Source organism: Miscanthus floridulus, unplaced genomic scaffold, assembly GCF_019320115.1.
Source record: "Miscanthus floridulus cultivar M001 unplaced genomic scaffold, ASM1932011v1 os_2295_1_2, whole genome shotgun sequence".
Lineage (NCBI taxonomy): Eukaryota > Viridiplantae > Streptophyta > Magnoliopsida > Poales > Poaceae > Miscanthus > Miscanthus floridulus.
In genome coordinates, this window is record NW_027098210.1 from 19,305 (window position 1) to 36,624 (window position 17,320).

The following is a 17,320-nucleotide window of genomic DNA, read 5'->3' on the forward strand; positions in this document are numbered from 1 at the left end:
CATCAGAGGTCCCCTGGCTTTTTGTATGGCCCTCGCGCATCCTTTTCATTTAGAAGGAGGGGTGGAATATGCCAGGCTATCCTCGATGGGCGCGAGCGGTGGCACTTCCGGTGAGCTGTTATCGGGTAAGTCCGAGTGGAGGCCCGTGCCCCATTCGCTAGGGGTCGGCTAGCGGTCCAGAGACGCACTCCAAGAGTACCAAAGGGTTTCTCTAGTGGGAGCCGGGGCCGTTCGATGGGCCCTGGTGGCTCGGTGCCTCCCTACGGTAGGATCCCATTCGGAGACCTCCCTGCCGGTCTTGGACATGACTTAGGGCGTCTCAAGCATTTCGCTTGCTTGGGTCTTGGCCCCATATGGGCTCGTCCATAGTTGTCCCTGACTCTATTGCCCTAGGGCGGCTGTCGAAACCCTCGGGGGCCCAGCCTTCAAACCCCTGGATCATAACGGGCTTGGCGCCCAGTTCCTTCGTCTAAAAGGAATCGGGTGGGGGATATTCCCTCCCCCCCATCGGTTTGACAACAGCAGGCGCGCCTTTTGAGGTGATTTTCTCGGGGAGGCAAAATGGCACCTGCCACTGCAGCGGTCGGACGCGACGCTGTGTCATCAGATGGAACATAACTGTTCACACGATTAATGAGCAAAAGGTAGGTACGTGGGCAGTAAAATCGGATCTAGATTAACTGTGCCGGATCTGGGGGAAACTTTCCTGATTTCGTCATCCACCCATTTCACCTTCTTCCTGCATAAATATGCAACGAGCCTCGCCCCTTCCCTCCTTACCTTGCCTGCATTCGCCTTTGCTGCCTTTGAGCCCTTGCTAGAACAGAGAGCGCCAGGGAGAAGAAGAGAGAGAGGCAAGGTAGAGAGAGCGAGAGAGGCTCACCATCATAGTCATATTCTCCGTTGCACCCATGGCCAGTGTCGTTGTCATTGAGGCGGACCCTTGGGGTCAGTCCGACATAACCGTGGAGATGCTCCAGTCGTTCATTGACGAAGGCCTTCTCCATTCGGTTACCGACCCTAATAGGCCAGAGTGGATTGCTCCGTCAGGCGAGCCGAAGCCGAAGCCACGCGACGGCTACATCGTGAGCTTCGTGTCCTTTCACGAGCGTGGCCTTGGCTTGCCGACAGACCGATTCATGCGGGCGCTCCCACACTACTATGGCATGGAGCTCCACAACTTCAACCCCAACTCCATCGCACAGGCAACCATCTTCGTCACCATCTACGAGGGGTACCTAGGGATTGCTCCCCACTAGGAGCTGTGGCTCCACCTTTTTCGGGCAGGGCACACCACCAAGCCAACGGGCACGTCGAGCACGAGGAAGGTGGTGAGGGTTGGTGGCTGCACTCTTCAAGTGCGCCAGGACCATCAGCATCTGTACATCCTGGCCCAGCTCATGTCAACCAACTGCTGCTAGTATACCGCTAGTTCTATCTTCGTAATGACGACAGCGGGCTTCCCCCCTACACCGGGCGGATCGTGGAGAGATGTCCGGAGAAGTGGAAGTATGGCGTCCCAAAGGAGGATCAGCCCAAGTTGTAGCCGCTTCTAGAGGGGCTGAAGAGGCTGCGGGGCCGCTGCCTCACAGCGGCTGTGGTCGTGGCTGCCTTCCACCACCAGAGGGTGCTGCCGCTGATGGCTCGACGGTGGCGCCTATTAGAGATGTGACCAGACAAGCCGATCGAGGGCATTCAGATGTTTGCCTCCACCCTCTTTGATGAGGAGATTCTTCGTCAGGTGAGGGAGACTTTGGAGGCGAAGCTGAGGAGAGGTGGCCTGACCCCCATCACAATGCATCCATCATGGGGGTTCCTCTCCCTAGTAAGTCACGCGTCGCTGCAGCCCCCAAGGCCTCCTCGTTCCTTGCTGTTTTCTGGCCCCTTATTTGCATTTGTTGTTCCTTCAGGGGATGAGAGACGTGCGAGCCTCCCCGTCGCCCGTTCCTGAGGACGCAGCGCGGTGGGCGGCGAACCGGGCGCATGCCGAGGCACAGAAGAAGCGGAAGGATGCCGAGCAGGCAAAGTGTAAGAGAAAGACCCTTGAGCGCGATGAGCTAGAGAAACACCACCACCGATAGAGGGAGGAGGGCCTCCCGGTGGAGGTGTCTCCGTCGTCGTCACTGTCGGTAGATTCTTTGGGCGGTGATGACGCGAGCGAGCTGGGGCGGGGTCCCCTGGACCATCTCCCTGACGTCGGGGAGACTGCGCCTGAGGCGTCGACGAGCGGCCCGGCGCTCCTAGGAGGTGGAGGAGGAGATGCCTTAGGGTCGGCGGTCGCCCGCCCTAGGGCCGAGGCTGACATGCCCAAGGCACGGGCATTGGGAAAGCGCGCCGTCAGCCCGGTGGGCTCGACGGCAGAGGTGGAGCAGGTGGCCGGTGGGGGCGACGCAACTGCCACCGCCTTCGCAGAGGAGGGTCACCGTGCTGAAGCGGTTGCAGCCCCGTTCAAGGTAAGCGTTTTTTGGCAGAGTTGCAGCATTTTCCGTTCGTTCTTCGGTCGCACGCTGACCCTGTAAGTATCTTGTCTTTAGCCGGAAGCGTCCTATGGATGTGCCCGCCTTGGCGCCACTTAAGGCACTCAAGGTGAGCCCTAGCTCCACCGCCCACTGGGTGGTGGAGGCGCAAGCTGCCATACAACGTGGCGCGGCATCGGCGAGGGCCGACCCGAAGGAGCCGGTCGCCCAAGGAGAGGCTGCTGAGGTGGCCTCGACACAGACGGGAGAGGGTGCGCCTTCGCCTCGTGAGGCCAAGGCCCGTGGGTCAGATGGGTCCGAGGCACCCTCAGTTGCCGAGGCCCCCCAGGCCTCCGAGGTCGAGGCGACGGAGGCCGTGGTGCCGAGGACCACCGAGGCCACGGTGGCGGGGGCCAAAGCCCCCGGGACCATCGATGCCGCGGTGGCAGAGGCCGACATGAGCGCGGTGAAGTCAGCAGCCCAGGAAGTGGAGGTGGGACAAGCCTTAATACCGCCACCGGTTCAAGGCCCATCGTCGTTGCAGGAGAGCGCCCGGGAGGCGGAGGTCCATCCGATCTCCTCTGACGATACTTCCCGGGCGCAGGAGGTGGTTGACACCGAGGTGGCCGGCACCATAGACCAGCCAGCTTCGACCTTGAGCGAGGGAAGCTCGGCCCTCGTGTGGGTATGACCCGAGCGCCGTGGGTGGGATCACCCGCGTGTCCTGTGGCAGAGCCAGGATGACCCTAAGGGGGAGCCTCTATTCGCCCTCGAGGACGCGACCGAGGGCAGACGTTGGGACACCTTCGAGCAATACCGCCAGCTGGCGAAGCGGTCACTATGGACAGCATTGTCCATCGTCGCTGATGATCTGCCCAGGGTCACCTAGGTTTGCGCCTTCCTTTCTCATGTGGTGTCGTCTTTTTCCGAGTTCTCTTGTAGTGAATGACCCCTGTTTTGCCTATCTAGGAGCTCGAGACCCGGTCCCTCGGGAAGTCGGTCTTTCTTTGGTGGGAGAGGGACATCTAGGACCAGCTCCAACGGTAGAAGGACCTGCTCGCTCATGCCAACGAGCTTCTGTCGGCATGGAGCGTGGAGGTGGAGGACCTCTGCCTACGCGGTGCCAATATGAAGGCAGCGGTGGTGGTGGCTCAGGAGCAGGTCACCCCCTTGGCTCCATAGGTCAAGGAGTTGGAGGAGGAGCTGACCCGCGTGGGCGGTGATCAGGACGCCTTCAGGTCCTAGGCTAGAGAAGTCATAGCCTCTATCAAGGCCCTTGCCAGATAGCTGGGGACGGAGCAGGGTGCACACCAGCTGACGAAAGGTGCCTTGGATGAGACCCTCAAGGTGGCTGAGGCTTCTCGGACCGAGGCTGTGGTCTAGAGGGGAAAGGCCGAGGGTGAGTCTTATTCCCCTTGTTTTATTTGTTTTTCTTGTGTTCGGCCCCTAACTCCTTGATGTGATGCAGAGCTGGAGGAAGAGGCTTCCAGGGCGGTCGAGGCTTCCTGGGTCGAGGTCCAGCGCCTGAAGGAGAAGGCCGAGGCCTCTCGGGTCGAGGCCCGACGCTGGGAGGAGAAGGCTAAGGCCTCTCAGGTCAAGGCTCGACGCTGGAAGGAGAAGGTCGAGGGTGAGTCCCGTAGGCTTCCACCCCTATTTGGCTTGTTTTCCTTTGCGCTCAACCCCATTTCATTTCTTTTGGTGCAGAGTTAGAGAAGGAGGTCAGCCGGGCAGTCGAGGCCTCTGTCATAGTGTAGGCGGTGCTTAAAACCAAGATCGGGGAGCATGATGCGCTAAAGAGTACCGCCTGTACCGCCTGTGAGGCCCTGGAGGTTGAGGGGGTCTAGTCAGGCAGCTCCCTCGGGAGCCGCCTGATTGTGTTGAGCGGCCAAGTGCGCGAGCAACTCCGAGGGGCGCTGCACACGGGCGTTAAGCGCGCCCTGGCTGTCATCGCCTCGCACTACATCAGCATCGACCTCAAGGCCATCAGCGATGGCTATGTCCTGCCTGATGATGACAAGGAGGCCGACGAGGAGGTTGCAAAGCTGATGGAGGTGGCGGAGGGCCTCGACACGGCGCTAGCCAAACTGTTCGAAGAGGAGGTGGTCCCTCCCACATCATCCGCCGATGCTGGAGACCCTGAGCCTTGACCTGGGCTCGAGAGGCCATGTAAATAGATTAGGGATTATGTTACCCTATCATAATGCTGGTGGCCGTCGAGGCCTTTTTAAAGTAATCGCGCGTCTACGCTTCTTTAATCGTTTTTCATTGTATTTTTGAGCCTCTGCCCTCTGTCTCGTCTCTGAATAAATCTCTTGCAAAAAACTTCCTCAGAGCTTGAGCTGCCCCTCGAGCAAAAGGCAGTGAGGGAGTGCTGTAGCTCGGAGGCATAGGCCGTCTCGTGACTCAGCCGACCTTCTGGCCTTGAGGTAGCTTTTCGGTCCTTAGTTTTTTTTCACAATTGATTTGTTAGAGCACGCTAGAGAGTTTGGCGTAGGAATTTTTTTCGAAAAATGACTAAAAAAGGGTGCGTGGGACTTAGGGGGGAGTCCTCTCTTCTAGCCCCCAAGGGAGGCATGGTTCTACAGAGGCAGAACCGTGTCCTATGCGAGCCCCGCAGTGGGCACCTCTGCAGAGGCAGAGCTGAGTCTCCCTTATGGTGTTATCGTACTGCCGAGGCCTGTGATGGGCTGGGGGGGTTCTCGAAAAATTAGAACAACTAAAGAACGCTTCTTAATTGTATTCCAAGAAACAATGTATACAATGTTTGGAGATTTAAGGGTAAAAGCGACGTAGTTGTTCTATGTTCTAAGCGTTGGTGAGGATTTCACCCTTCTCGTTGGCCAGCTTGTAAGTCCCGGGCTTCAGCACTTGGGTGATGATATACGGTCCTTCCCATGGTGGGGTCAGCTTGTGGCGGCCCTTGTTGCTCTGCCTTAGCCTTAGCACTAGGTCGCCCACCTTTAGGTCTCGGCTTCGCACGCGCCGAGCTTGATAGCATCGTAGAGCTTGCTGGTATTTGGCCGAATATAGCAGCACAACATCTCGGGCTTCCTCCAGTTGGTCGAGGGCGTCCTTGCGAGTAGTGCGGTTGCTCTGTTCGTTGTAGGCCCGAAGCCTCGGGGAACCGTACTCCAAGTCAGTGGGGAGGATGGCCTCGGCCCCATAAACCAGGAAGAACGGTGTGAACCACGTGGCTCGGCTCGGGGTATTCCTCAGGCTCTAGATGACTGACGGGAGTTCGGCAAGCCATTTCTTGCCAAACTTCTTCAACTGGTTGTATATTCTTGGTTTGAGGCCTTGTAGGATCATGCCATTGGCACGTTCTACTTGGCCATTTGTCCTAGGGTGTCCCATGGCCACTAGGCCACATGGATATGGTGGTCATCGTAGAATGTCAGGAACTTGTGGCCGGTGAATTGCATCCCATTGTCAGTGATGATGGTATTCGGAACCCTGAATCTATGGATGATATTAGTGAAGAATAGCACAGCTTGCTCGGATTTGATTTGATTGATCGGACGAGCCTCGATCCACTTGGAGAACTTATCGATTGCTACCAACAGATGGGTGTAGCCCCCGGGGCTTTCTATAGAGGCCCAACCATGTTTAGCCCCCATACGGTGAAGGGCCATGTAACAGGGATGGTTTGGAGGGCTTGGGCCAGGAGGTGCGTTTGCCACGCATAGTACTGGCATCCCTCGCAGGAGCGTACCAGCTTGGTGGCGTCGGCAACCGCCGTCGGCCAGTAGAACCCTTGGTGGAAGGCGTTTTCAATGAGCATCCGAGGCGTTGCATGGTGCCCGTAGGCCCCTGCGTGCAAGTCCCAAAGTAGAGCTTGGCCTACCTTGGTGGTGATGCATCGCTGGAGGACGCTAGATGGGCTTCGCCGGTACAACTCGCCGTTGCTAAGGATGTAAGTCTTGGCTCATCGCGTAAGCCGTCTGGCTTCGGTCCTGTCTATAGGGAGCTCTCCTCAGACGAGGCAATCAAGGAACGAGACCCACCATTCCGTGCCCTGGTTGGCCTTGGGAGGCTCTGTGTCTACTTCCATAACCTCGGTCTCGGCCACGGGGGTCTCGGCGACCGAGGGGGCCTCAAGGCCTGTGGTGGGCTCGACCGGTGGGCCCTCTTCTGCTGTTGAGGCGTAGTTGATGGAAGGCTTATGGAGATCTCTAGCAAAGACATTCGGGGGGGGGGGGCGGGGCTCGTGCTGACACTATCTTTGCCAGTTCGTCCGTGGCCTCGTTGAATTTTCACGTGATGTGGTTGAGTTTGAGACTGTCAAACTTGTCTTCAAGGTGACATACTAGCTTGTAGTATGCCTCCATCTTGGGGTCATGGCAGTTTGACTCCTTCATCACCTGATCGACAACGAGCTACGAATCGCCCCGTATGTCGAGATGTCGTACCCCAAGTTCGATGGCGATCTGCAAGCCGTTGACGAGGGCTTTGTACTCGGCTGCGTTGTTGGAGGCGACGAAGTGGAGCCGAATCATGTAGCGCATGTGTACTCCGAGGGATGAGATGAAGAGTAGACCCGCGCCCACCCCGGTCTTCATCAAAGACCCGTCGAAGTACATGGTCCAGTATTCTGCCTTGATTTGGGCAGGTGGTAGTTGGGTGTCGGTCCATTCTACCACGAAATCTGAGATTTGATTACTTTCTGAGGCGCAAAGGACAAAGCCTCCCCCATGAGTTCGATGGCCCACTTAGCAATCCTACCTGAGGCCTCCCGGTTATGGATTATCTCCCCTAGAGGGAGAGATGACACCACGGTTACTGGGTGGGATTCGAAGTGGTGACACAGCTTGCGTCGAGCCTAAGACTACGGCGTAGATCAATTTTTGGATGTGGGGGTAGCGTGTTTTGGTCTCGGAGAGTACTTCGCTGATGAAGTAAACTGGTCATTGGATGGGTAGAGTATGCCCCTCTTCCTGCCTCTCGACTACTACGGCCGCACTGACCACTTGGGTCGTGGTGGCGACGTAGAGCAAGAGAGCCTCGCCCTTGGCTAGCGATACCAGAATGGGTGGATTGGTGAGCAATGCCTTGAGTCTGGTGAGGGCTTCTTTGGCCTCGGGGGTCCACAAAAAGCGTTCTGATTTCCTCAAGAGGCGGTATAGAGGCAAGCCTTTTTCGCCAAGGCGCGAGATGAAGCGGCTCAGGGCTGCAAGGCATCCCATAACCTTTTGTACTCCCATGAGGTCTCGGATCGGCCCCATGTTGGTCACAGCCGAGACCTTCTTTGGGTTGGCTTTGATGCCGCGTTCTGAGACTATGAATCCTAAAATCATGCCTCGGGGGACCCCAAAGACACACTTTTTGGGGTTAAGCTTGATGCCCTTTTCCCTGAGGCATGTGAAGGCTATTTCCAAGTCACCAATGAGATCACTGGCCTTCCTGGACTTAACCACGATGTCGTCCACATAGGCCTCGACGGTCTTCCCGATGTGCTCGCCAAAGACATGGGTCATGCACCGCTGGTATGTGGCCCCTGCGTTTCTGAGGCCGAACGGCATAGTCATATAGCAGTACATGCCAAATGGTGTGATGAAAGAAGTCGCGAGCTGGTCGGATTCTTTCATCTTGATCTGATGGTAACCGGAATACACATCAAGAAAGGATAGGGTTTCACATCCCACAGTGGAGTCAATGATTTGGTCGATTCGAGGTAATGGGAAAGGGACTTTTGGACATGCTTTGTTTAGACTGGTGTAGTCTACACACATTCTCCACTTCCCATTTTTCTTCTTAACTAATATAGGATTAGCTAACCACTCCGAATGTGACACTTCTTTGATGAATCCAGCCGCCAGGAGCTTCTGTATCTCTTCGCCGATGGCCCTGCACTTTTCCTCGTCAAATTGGCGTAGGCGCTGCTTCACTGGCCGGAAGCCAGCCCGGATGTCCAAGGCGTGCTCGACGACCTCCCTCGGTATGCCCGGCATGTCCGAGGGACCCCACGCGAACATATCAGCATTCGCGCAAAGAAAGTCAACGAGCACGGCTTCCTATTTGATATCGAGGGAGGCACTGATCCTCAGCGCTCGATTGTCGGGGTAGGTGGGCTTGACCAGGACGAGTTTGACGGCCTTCGCGGGCTCAAAAGTCCTGGTGTGATGCTTGGAGTCAGGCACCTCGCTATCGAGCTGGTCGAGGTTGACAATGAGGGTCTTGGCCTCCACGATAGCATCGGCGTACTCGATGCACTCGATGTCGCAGTCGTATCAATGCTCGTACGTGGACTCGACAGTGATGACGCCATTGGGGCCCAACATCTTGAGCTTGGGGTACGTTGTGATAGAACCGCCCAATTTATACAAGATCAAGTACGGTTGTCCTCGCTAACACGTTGACACACCCATACTTTCACTCATATAAACCCGGTAGTCTGCCGAGTGTCCCGAAAGACCTCGGTAAATCAACATCACAACCAAGATCGCATGATTAAGCAAATACACATCACATACACAGGGTTGCAGCGAAAATAATATTACAAATGGGTTCACAAATAATAGTACAAGTTTGGGTTTCAAAACCAATTATTAAAAACAAATAGCTTTCAAATGATTACATTAATATAAGTTCCAAATACATTGCTAGCATAAGTGACATCATCCGACAAAAGTATATAGATGAGAAGTAAGTATAGAATCACCGAGCCCACCGGCGGTTAGCCACCATCATCAACAGGTTGAGAACATCACCTACAACAAGGTGGGATAAACCCTGAGTACTCGAATATACTCAGCCAGACTTACCCGTCTTAAATCAAAATAAAGCGACACCAAGGATTATGCAAGACTTTCTTTAGTGGGCTAGCTAACTCGTTTGTGAAAAGCATAAGCTATCATGAAGAAACCATTTTAAGTACTTTGCATCATCTTTATTACAACCTATCCATCTAGGTAAGCACCTGTACTATAGTAATCACTTGATTAACCAATAACATCCAGTTACCAACTTAGATTTAGCATATCCCATATCATCCAGATAACCATCCTTGTTCCATAATAATTACTACAATGCCGTAACTCGATTCAAGTGCTCACTATCTAGGAGCGATGGCGATTCGAATCGATTCCTAACCAGCTGGTGATTTATTCCTTACACAAACCTCACTCACCCGCTAAAGTGAGGTATCGGTCACCGAGTCAACTATCCAGGAATCTTGAGTTTGCTAGGAACCACATGTACCTAGGGGCCGACCGATAGCCCTTTGGTCTTATCATCGCGCCCCCATGTCCTACCACACCTGCTCCGGTACAGTGCGCTGCAGGCAATCTACTCGGCCCGAATAATCTCCTAGCTTCACGGTCGAAAGGTACTTTATTCGGCCAGCTAAATGCAAGGCATGCGTTCAACATGACTCGAGTCCCAACAACGGTCGGTCCTTAATCGACACAGACAGAAACTAACAGCACCCCAGAACCCTGTCTAGTTGCCTCCAACTTTTCCGTCCGGTCTCCAATTATCCATCACACATGATTAATTCCAGGATATCATTTTTTACATAGCTAATTCTTCTTGTAACCACCAATAAATGTAGGTGACCGGATATCACCGATCGCTATCGGTCTAAGCAAGCTAAGCAGTTATTCGATACCGACCTAACAAGGTAAAAAGGTAATAAGGTAGGCAAGGATAGTAATAAATGCATCAACGGTTTCAATCAACTCCTACAACTTAATGCAATAATATATAACTCATATATAGAAAGAATTGCTTTCATAAAGTAGGAGACTTAGAATGCTCTGGGGCTTGCCTAGGATCCGACACAAGTCAGTTCAGTTAGCTTGCACCATCCTGGTGACATCACAGGTCCTAACACTTGCTTAGCCCTTCCACCTTTGGGATAGATCCATTAAACACTGTCTTCGGGTTTGGCTCCAACATCTCATCCTTCACGTGGTGCATCTAGCGTACCTAGATGAGATGCAATATGCAAGTGCATAAATATGAAGAATAGTACCATGAGACGCATCACAAAATAGCAAGCAAGACAAGCATAATTTACACTAACACACTTAAGTACTTTGCGATGCTTAACTTGAACATCACACAATCAATCATGCTAAGATGACAAAGAAGATGACAAAACCAAGCATGACATAAGTTTCCCAAGATCTCAGGTGCTCTAACTCAGTCATCATTCAAGGCATAAGTCACACTTAACAATATACAAGCAAACACTATAATTGGAATGTGCCAATTTCTGAACATGTAAACAGCAGCTACAAGATTTAGCTATAACTAGAGTTACACAAATCCAAATGACTTGCAAGAAGACATTTTGGAAAGCTTATGAAATTATCTACATTTCATCTATAACCATCACAGCATGATTCCCAAGTTAAGTAGGTCGAAATTATACCTTTTCAGAAACTAGTTCATACAAAACAGAGAGCAACAAATCCTGTATTCTCACTTTAAACAGTTGTAACTCAAACACTACTCAGCCAAATGATACCAAATTTTAACAGCAGCTAGATACATAAATTATCTACAACTTTTGTATAAACAAGTTTCACAACAAAGCACATTATCATGAAGAACTTTGCTAAGTTCCTAAATCTGTCCATAAACCACATTTGCAAGAAAATAAATATTAACTTATGTTGCAAACACATAATTAGGCAAAACCATCTTTACCAACATGTCACACATGACTAAAGAACACCAGAAAACCTAGTGTCCATGACCAAATAAATTTTTTTAATGCATTTCCTAATTTATTTTAGATAACAAGGTGACTTAATGAACATATACCAAAAGTATATAATAAATTCTACAAAAATTATAGTGGCTCACATATCCTCTCAATAGTCTACTGTACAAATTTTACTCCATTTGAATATGTATAGCAACCTCTATGAAAAGAACAAGTTGCTAAAGCAAGAAATCATGTGAGAGCGAGATAAACCAATAACTCACTCATACTTTACCCAATACTCATGAAATTTTAAGCACACATCAACTATCACATGAGTAGCATGCCACAAAAATTTCACTTCATTTGGAGCCCTAGATCTGCAGTTATGAAAAATAACAAATTCAACTAGCATTACAACCTTACTACACAAATCTATTTTTACCGCAAAATATTTAAACTAAAACATGCTATATTATAGATCCACTACATAGACAATTTCACAAGGATTCCAAAAAGTCCTCATTTACTATTTTACAAATTTTCTATAATTTACTATGAATTTCTAAAGTTCCTGCAAAACAATTACAAACCAGTCCTTATGGCACTATTCACATGAGTCACAGGTTCTGCAGAAAGGCCCTCTCCTTTACTCGAATTTGAGCCTGAGGTCCTCCACGCGAGGTTGAAACAGAGGACGCCGCGGAATTAACCGGTGGCAACCGGAGAAGGGCTGGCGGTGGCGGGGGAATGGTGGGGAAGCACCAGGAGGTTGGTGCGCACTCGTAGGTGGCCGCAGCTTGCTCCGCGGAGGTCTGACGCGGCCTGGCCACGCACGCCGGCGGCCTAGGCGACGGCAGGATGCGGCAGCTTACCGGCGGTGGTGCTCCGGTGGCCGATGGCTTGGGCGAGCGTGCGCGCGAGGTGCAGCACGATGAGGCAAAGGCGGTGGTGCACGTGGCTGAGGCCGTGGGGGCTTAGAGCGGCGAGGACGCGGCGGCGGCGAGCTTGAGTCGCCGGCCATGGCGGACGGCTGCACGGGAGCGAGGAGAGCGCGAGAGGGGGATGGAGAGGGCGTGCTGGTGCCCCTCCTCATCGGCAGCAGGGCGTAGGGCGCGTGGCCGAAGGTGGGACGCGCGGCAGTGGCGGGGGTGCATGGCGGCCACGTTCACAACACGTGTCGCCGTTCGAGCATTTCCCCGAGCACGTGGCGGGCGTCGGTGAGGGCGACATGGGGAGCCGATTTGGGCCACATCCAGGCTGAATCAAACCTTGGGCCAAAAATGAAGTTTGTTCACCTCGACCTGCTCTACATTTTTCATTAAGGCACTCCAGTCATTTGAGCAACATAACCATGGGTAATTTAATCTCCAAAGTGGCATTGTTAGTGCATTGACGGCGATTAACAAACTCCAAAATTGAGGGTCATAAGAAGGTCAAACGAGTGCCATCCTTTTACATGATCTTCTCCATGAACTTAGCTCCAACTTTTATTTTTGGGTCAAAGCATGATGCTTAATAAAAACTCAAGAACGCGGCATGCCAACCTAATGACAATGAATTCCAGACTTGGAATAATTCTAAGTGCTGAAAACAACAGCAAATTCGATCTTGTGACCTCGATTTGACTTACTTCCAAGCTGATCTAGCTCTTAGTCCAAAAACAAAGTTTGTTCTACATGATATGGACTACAACTTTCATTTAAGGTCTAACCTCAAAACTAGTATAGAACCTACTGTTCTAGTTTGACCAAAGTAGAATCACGATGAAGCTTAAATTATCCTTTTTGATCCATTGGAGCATTTTCTTGGCATTTGCCCAACATGAACCTTTCATGACTTTTGTTGTAGAGTTCATCTAGAGTCATTTTGGCAAGGTTGCAAGGTTTGGTTGACATCTCATGTTCTCATTCACTTAATAGTGCAATTCAAGCACTTAGTAAAATCATTCCAACAAGGATATAACTTATCATTTCATGTGACTTTTTGATTCCAAACTTCATGAAACTTTTCGAGTGCCCAATATAGATGGGTATTGATGTGAAACACATGAAGATATCCCAATCACACCACCCAAGCATATATCTTGAAAAGCGGTCTATAGGTGAGCAAAGGTGCAATATCCAAGTTTAGGTTGGGGCTCGTTTCTATAGGTTTGACCTTGACATCTTCATCATCACTTAATATACTATGTTTTAGCTCAAACCCATTGCTTAACTGGTGGCAAACACCTAGGGTGTTACATACGTATAGTTGGGGACCGCCATGAACTTGGCGTAGCACGGCCGCCCTAGGATGGCGTGGTAGGTTCCCTTGAACCCAACCACCTTGAAGGTGAGGACCTCCTTGCGGTAGTTGGAGGGAGTACCAAAGTAGACGGGCAGGTCAATGCGCCCGAGGGGCCGCGTGCGTTTCCCCGGCATAATGCCGTGGAAAGGCGCGGCGCCACCCCGGAGCTGTGACTGGTCGAGCTCCAGGAGCTCTAGGGTGTTGGCGTAGAGGATGTTAAGGCCACTGCCTCCGTCCATCAATACCTTAGTGAGCCGGGTATTGCTGATGATGGGGTCGACGACGAGTGGGTACTGCCCAGGGTTCGGGACATAATCGGGATGGTCGTCTTGGTCAAAGGTGATTGTCTCCCAAGACCAGTTGAGGTACCAGGGAGCGGCCACCTTCACCGAGAAGACCTCCCGACGTTCCCTCTTCTGCTGTCATGCCATGAGGCCACCGAAGGCCCACCGAAGATCATAAAAGCGTTGTGCACTTCGGGGAATCCATCGTCCTTGTAGTCGTCCTTATCGCCGGTGCCCCTCTTCTTGGCATCATCGTCGAGGAGCCCAAGCTTGGCGTAGTAACACCGGAGCATGGTGCACTCTTCGAGGGCGTGCTTCACCGGGCCCTGGTGGTATGGGCAGGGTTTCTTGAGCATGTCGTCGAAGAGCCCGGGGCCTCTAGGGCCTCAGGGATTTTTGTGCTCTACGGCCATGACTAGGCCGGCCTCGAGAACTTCCTGCTTCCCCTATGAAAGCTCTAGTTTGGTTTTGGTGAATTGATGAAACCCTAAGTGCTAACCTAGTTCATCAAGTGATCATGAGATAGGTAGCACACTTCAAGTAGAGAAGCAAATGAAGATCATAACATGACAATGGTGATAGCATGGAGATGATCAAGGGATTAAACTTGAAAAGAAGAAAGAGAGAAACAAAAAGCTCAAGGCAAAGGTATAACTTGTAGGAGCTATTTTATTTTGGTGATCAAGACACTTAGAGAGTGTGATCACATTTAGGTTTGATAGCCGTACTATTAAGAGGGGTGAAACTCGTATCGGAATGCGGTTATCAAAGTGCCACTAGATACTCTAACTCATTGCATATGCATTTAGGATCTAGTGAAGTGCTAACACCCTTGAAATTGTTTGTGAAAATCTGCTAACACTTGTGCACAAGGTAATACACTTGGTGGTGTTGTCACATCTACAAAGGAGGTGGTGTTTGCAGGGTTGAGATGGATTCAGCGCTTTCAGAAAAATGGAATGCCTATTTTCTATTGCGCTGGATGCAAATTCTTGGTGGTTGGCACATTGGAGCAAGTGTGGAGAAGATAGAAGTGAGAACAGAGCTGATGCCAACGTCAGTCCAGTGACCGGACGCTGGATCCAGAAGCACCGGACGCTGACTGCCTACGTCCGGTCACGTTGACTATCGGTACAGTGGCTAGGGTTTACCACCGGACGCTGGGCTGTGTCCGATCGAGGTGGACCGGACGCATCCGGTCGAGGAAAACCAAATTTTGACCCTTACTGTACTCGACCGGACGCTGAGGTTCCAGCATCCGGTTAGTTTTTACCGGAGCGTCCGGTCAGCGTCATAACTGTTGGAATCTGATGAACAACGTTTGAAGCTGATGACGCGTGGCATCCATTTGTGGACCAGACGCTAGGTCCAGGGTCCGGTCAAGTGAACCGGAGCATCTGGTCAGAGCGCAGAGTACCCAGTGAAGGGGTACAATGGCTCTATTTCGTGAGGGGTTCTATTTAAGCCCCATGGCCGGCTGTGGCTCACATCTTTGACCATTTTTCATTGACATAGCAACCTTGTGAGCCTAGCCAAAGTACTCCCACTCATCTACATCATTGATTCATCATCATAGTGAGATTGGGAGTGATCCAAGTGCATTGCTTGAGTGATTGCATCTAGAGGCACTTAGTGATCGTGTTTCGCTGCGGATTTCGCTTGTTAGTCTTGGTGGTGCCGCCACCTAGATGGCTTGTAGCAGCGAGGATCATTGAGCGGAGGGTGGTGATTGTCTCCGGCTCCGATCGTGGTGATTGTGAGGGGTTCTTGTAATGGAGACGGGGATCCCGATCTTCCATCAGGTGATGGTAACTATCGTTGTGACGGAGAATGACACACCGATCCGGCTTCAGATCGAAAGATCGAACCCTACAATCTTAGCACCAAAGCTCCTCTGGTTATCAACTGAGTCATGGACCAGGTTGACCTCGCCAAGAAGGCTAATCCCTACCTGCGCAACGAAGAACACAAGCAAGAACAAGAAAGATCGCAACCAAATTGCAAATGTATGATTAATCTCACGAGTTGGGGTCTCACAAACCGAAGAACGGCGAAACTGTTTCTTGACAGAATAATCTAAGCAAAACCCAAAACCTAATGATGGCGGCAGCATATGATTATAAAGGTCTTAGGGTCGTTGCCTATCCTGGACACGCCCCCTAATGGGCCCAAACACGATACACGGTCCAACGGACCAAAAGAAGGTGTCGCAGCACCCTGGTAGATTCTGGACGCTGACTTGTTTCGACGATTCCCGTTGATTCTGAAGAGCTTTTGACGTGAAACCACTTGGATTGGTTTCCTTATCAAATTATTTTTCCATCCATATATGGATCATCAAAAACGGAGTCCGGATGTGTCCTGGGCATCCGTTTTATTGTAGACTGGTCCTGACGGCCGAGACAGACTCGAACTCGGATTGGACTGGGCCTCTGGCTTGGTTTGGACGTCCTTGCTGGCCTCCTAAGGTGGTGGCCAAGGAGGAGGACGTCCAAGGACATCTCTTAGGTGTTCTCCATCTTCTTAGGGCATGCTCCAACTTGGGTCTGGGTCCCAAGGATGTCTAACAAGCCCATGACGACAGTGTAGCTCCCGCCAGAAATAGCGACAGAATATATTGGTAATTTGGAGGCTTTGCTGATGTGATATTGAGATGGGACCAGATCTATTTGAAAACTTATCAAACAAGCTTTCCATCAAGTGCTCATTGACCTCGATCGCACTCCGGATGGATGAGTTATGGCCTTCCCAATGAGGCACTGTCGGGCTGCCGATGAACCAAAAGTTCAACTTTGATGAACTTCCATTATAAAACACATTTGAACCTACAATCAAATAGTGACATATACATGTGGAACCAAGTGAATTATAACCAAAGCCACTATGCAAATGTAGGAACGAGCGCACCTTATAATCATTGTTCGTATCCGAAGGTGCCATGTCCTCATCATCTTGACCTTTTCCCGACGGAGCGCCAAAAGGTACTCTAGTGGATTGCTTGTGGCTTGTGTGATCCTTATCTTGTGTTGGTTGTGTGGCACCCTATTGAGGTTTTGGCGTGTGAAGTCAATTAGCGCGTGAACCTCCAAGTGAGTGTATCGCCACAACGAGGACTAGCTTGCCGGTAAGCAAGTGAACCTCGGTAAAAATCATTGTGTTCATCATTGATTTCGAGGTGATTGGTCATCATTGTTATTCATCTTTGTGATTGATTGGTTCATTCATCTACATGGTGGTATAACCCTCTTGATCACTCTCTTTACTTTACCGCAAACTAGCTGACAAGCTCTTTAGTGTAGTTAGTTGTGAGAGCTTGCATGCTTAGTTGGTGTGGCTCTTTAGTTAGCCTTTGAGAGCACACTAACATAGGGTAGTGTCATTGCTCTTGTGTGAATTGACACCATCTAAACTAGAATTGTGGTTGGTGGCTTGCATTTTGAGTAGGCTAGCGTAACACTTGCTTCGCCTCATAATTGTCTAACCATTTGGTTAAGTGTTGTTGTATAAATTTTTATTTGGCTATTCACCCCCCTCTAGCCATTAGGACCTTTCACCCTGGCGACCCTTTTTCTTTTTCTTGGGGAGGTGGGGAGCTAAGGCCCCGGGGGCCTCGTCCCTCCGCTTCCCCTTAGCATTGTCGT

At 51.2% G+C, this 17,320-nt stretch overlaps 1 protein-coding gene across 1 annotated transcript; it reads left to right on the forward strand.

Moving 5' to 3' along the window:
- Positions 1 to 2,303: 2,303 nt before the first annotated feature.
- On the forward strand, positions 2,304 to 4,603 carry LOC136534780 (uncharacterized). The gene is made up of 3 exons (XM_066527149.1): positions 2,304 to 2,453; positions 2,542 to 3,141; positions 4,301 to 4,603. The coding sequence occupies exons 1-3, from the start codon at positions 2,304 to 2,306 to the stop codon at positions 4,601 to 4,603; spliced, it is 1,053 nt and encodes a 350-aa protein (XP_066383246.1).
- The last annotated feature ends 12,717 nt before the right edge of the window (positions 4,604 to 17,320 follow it).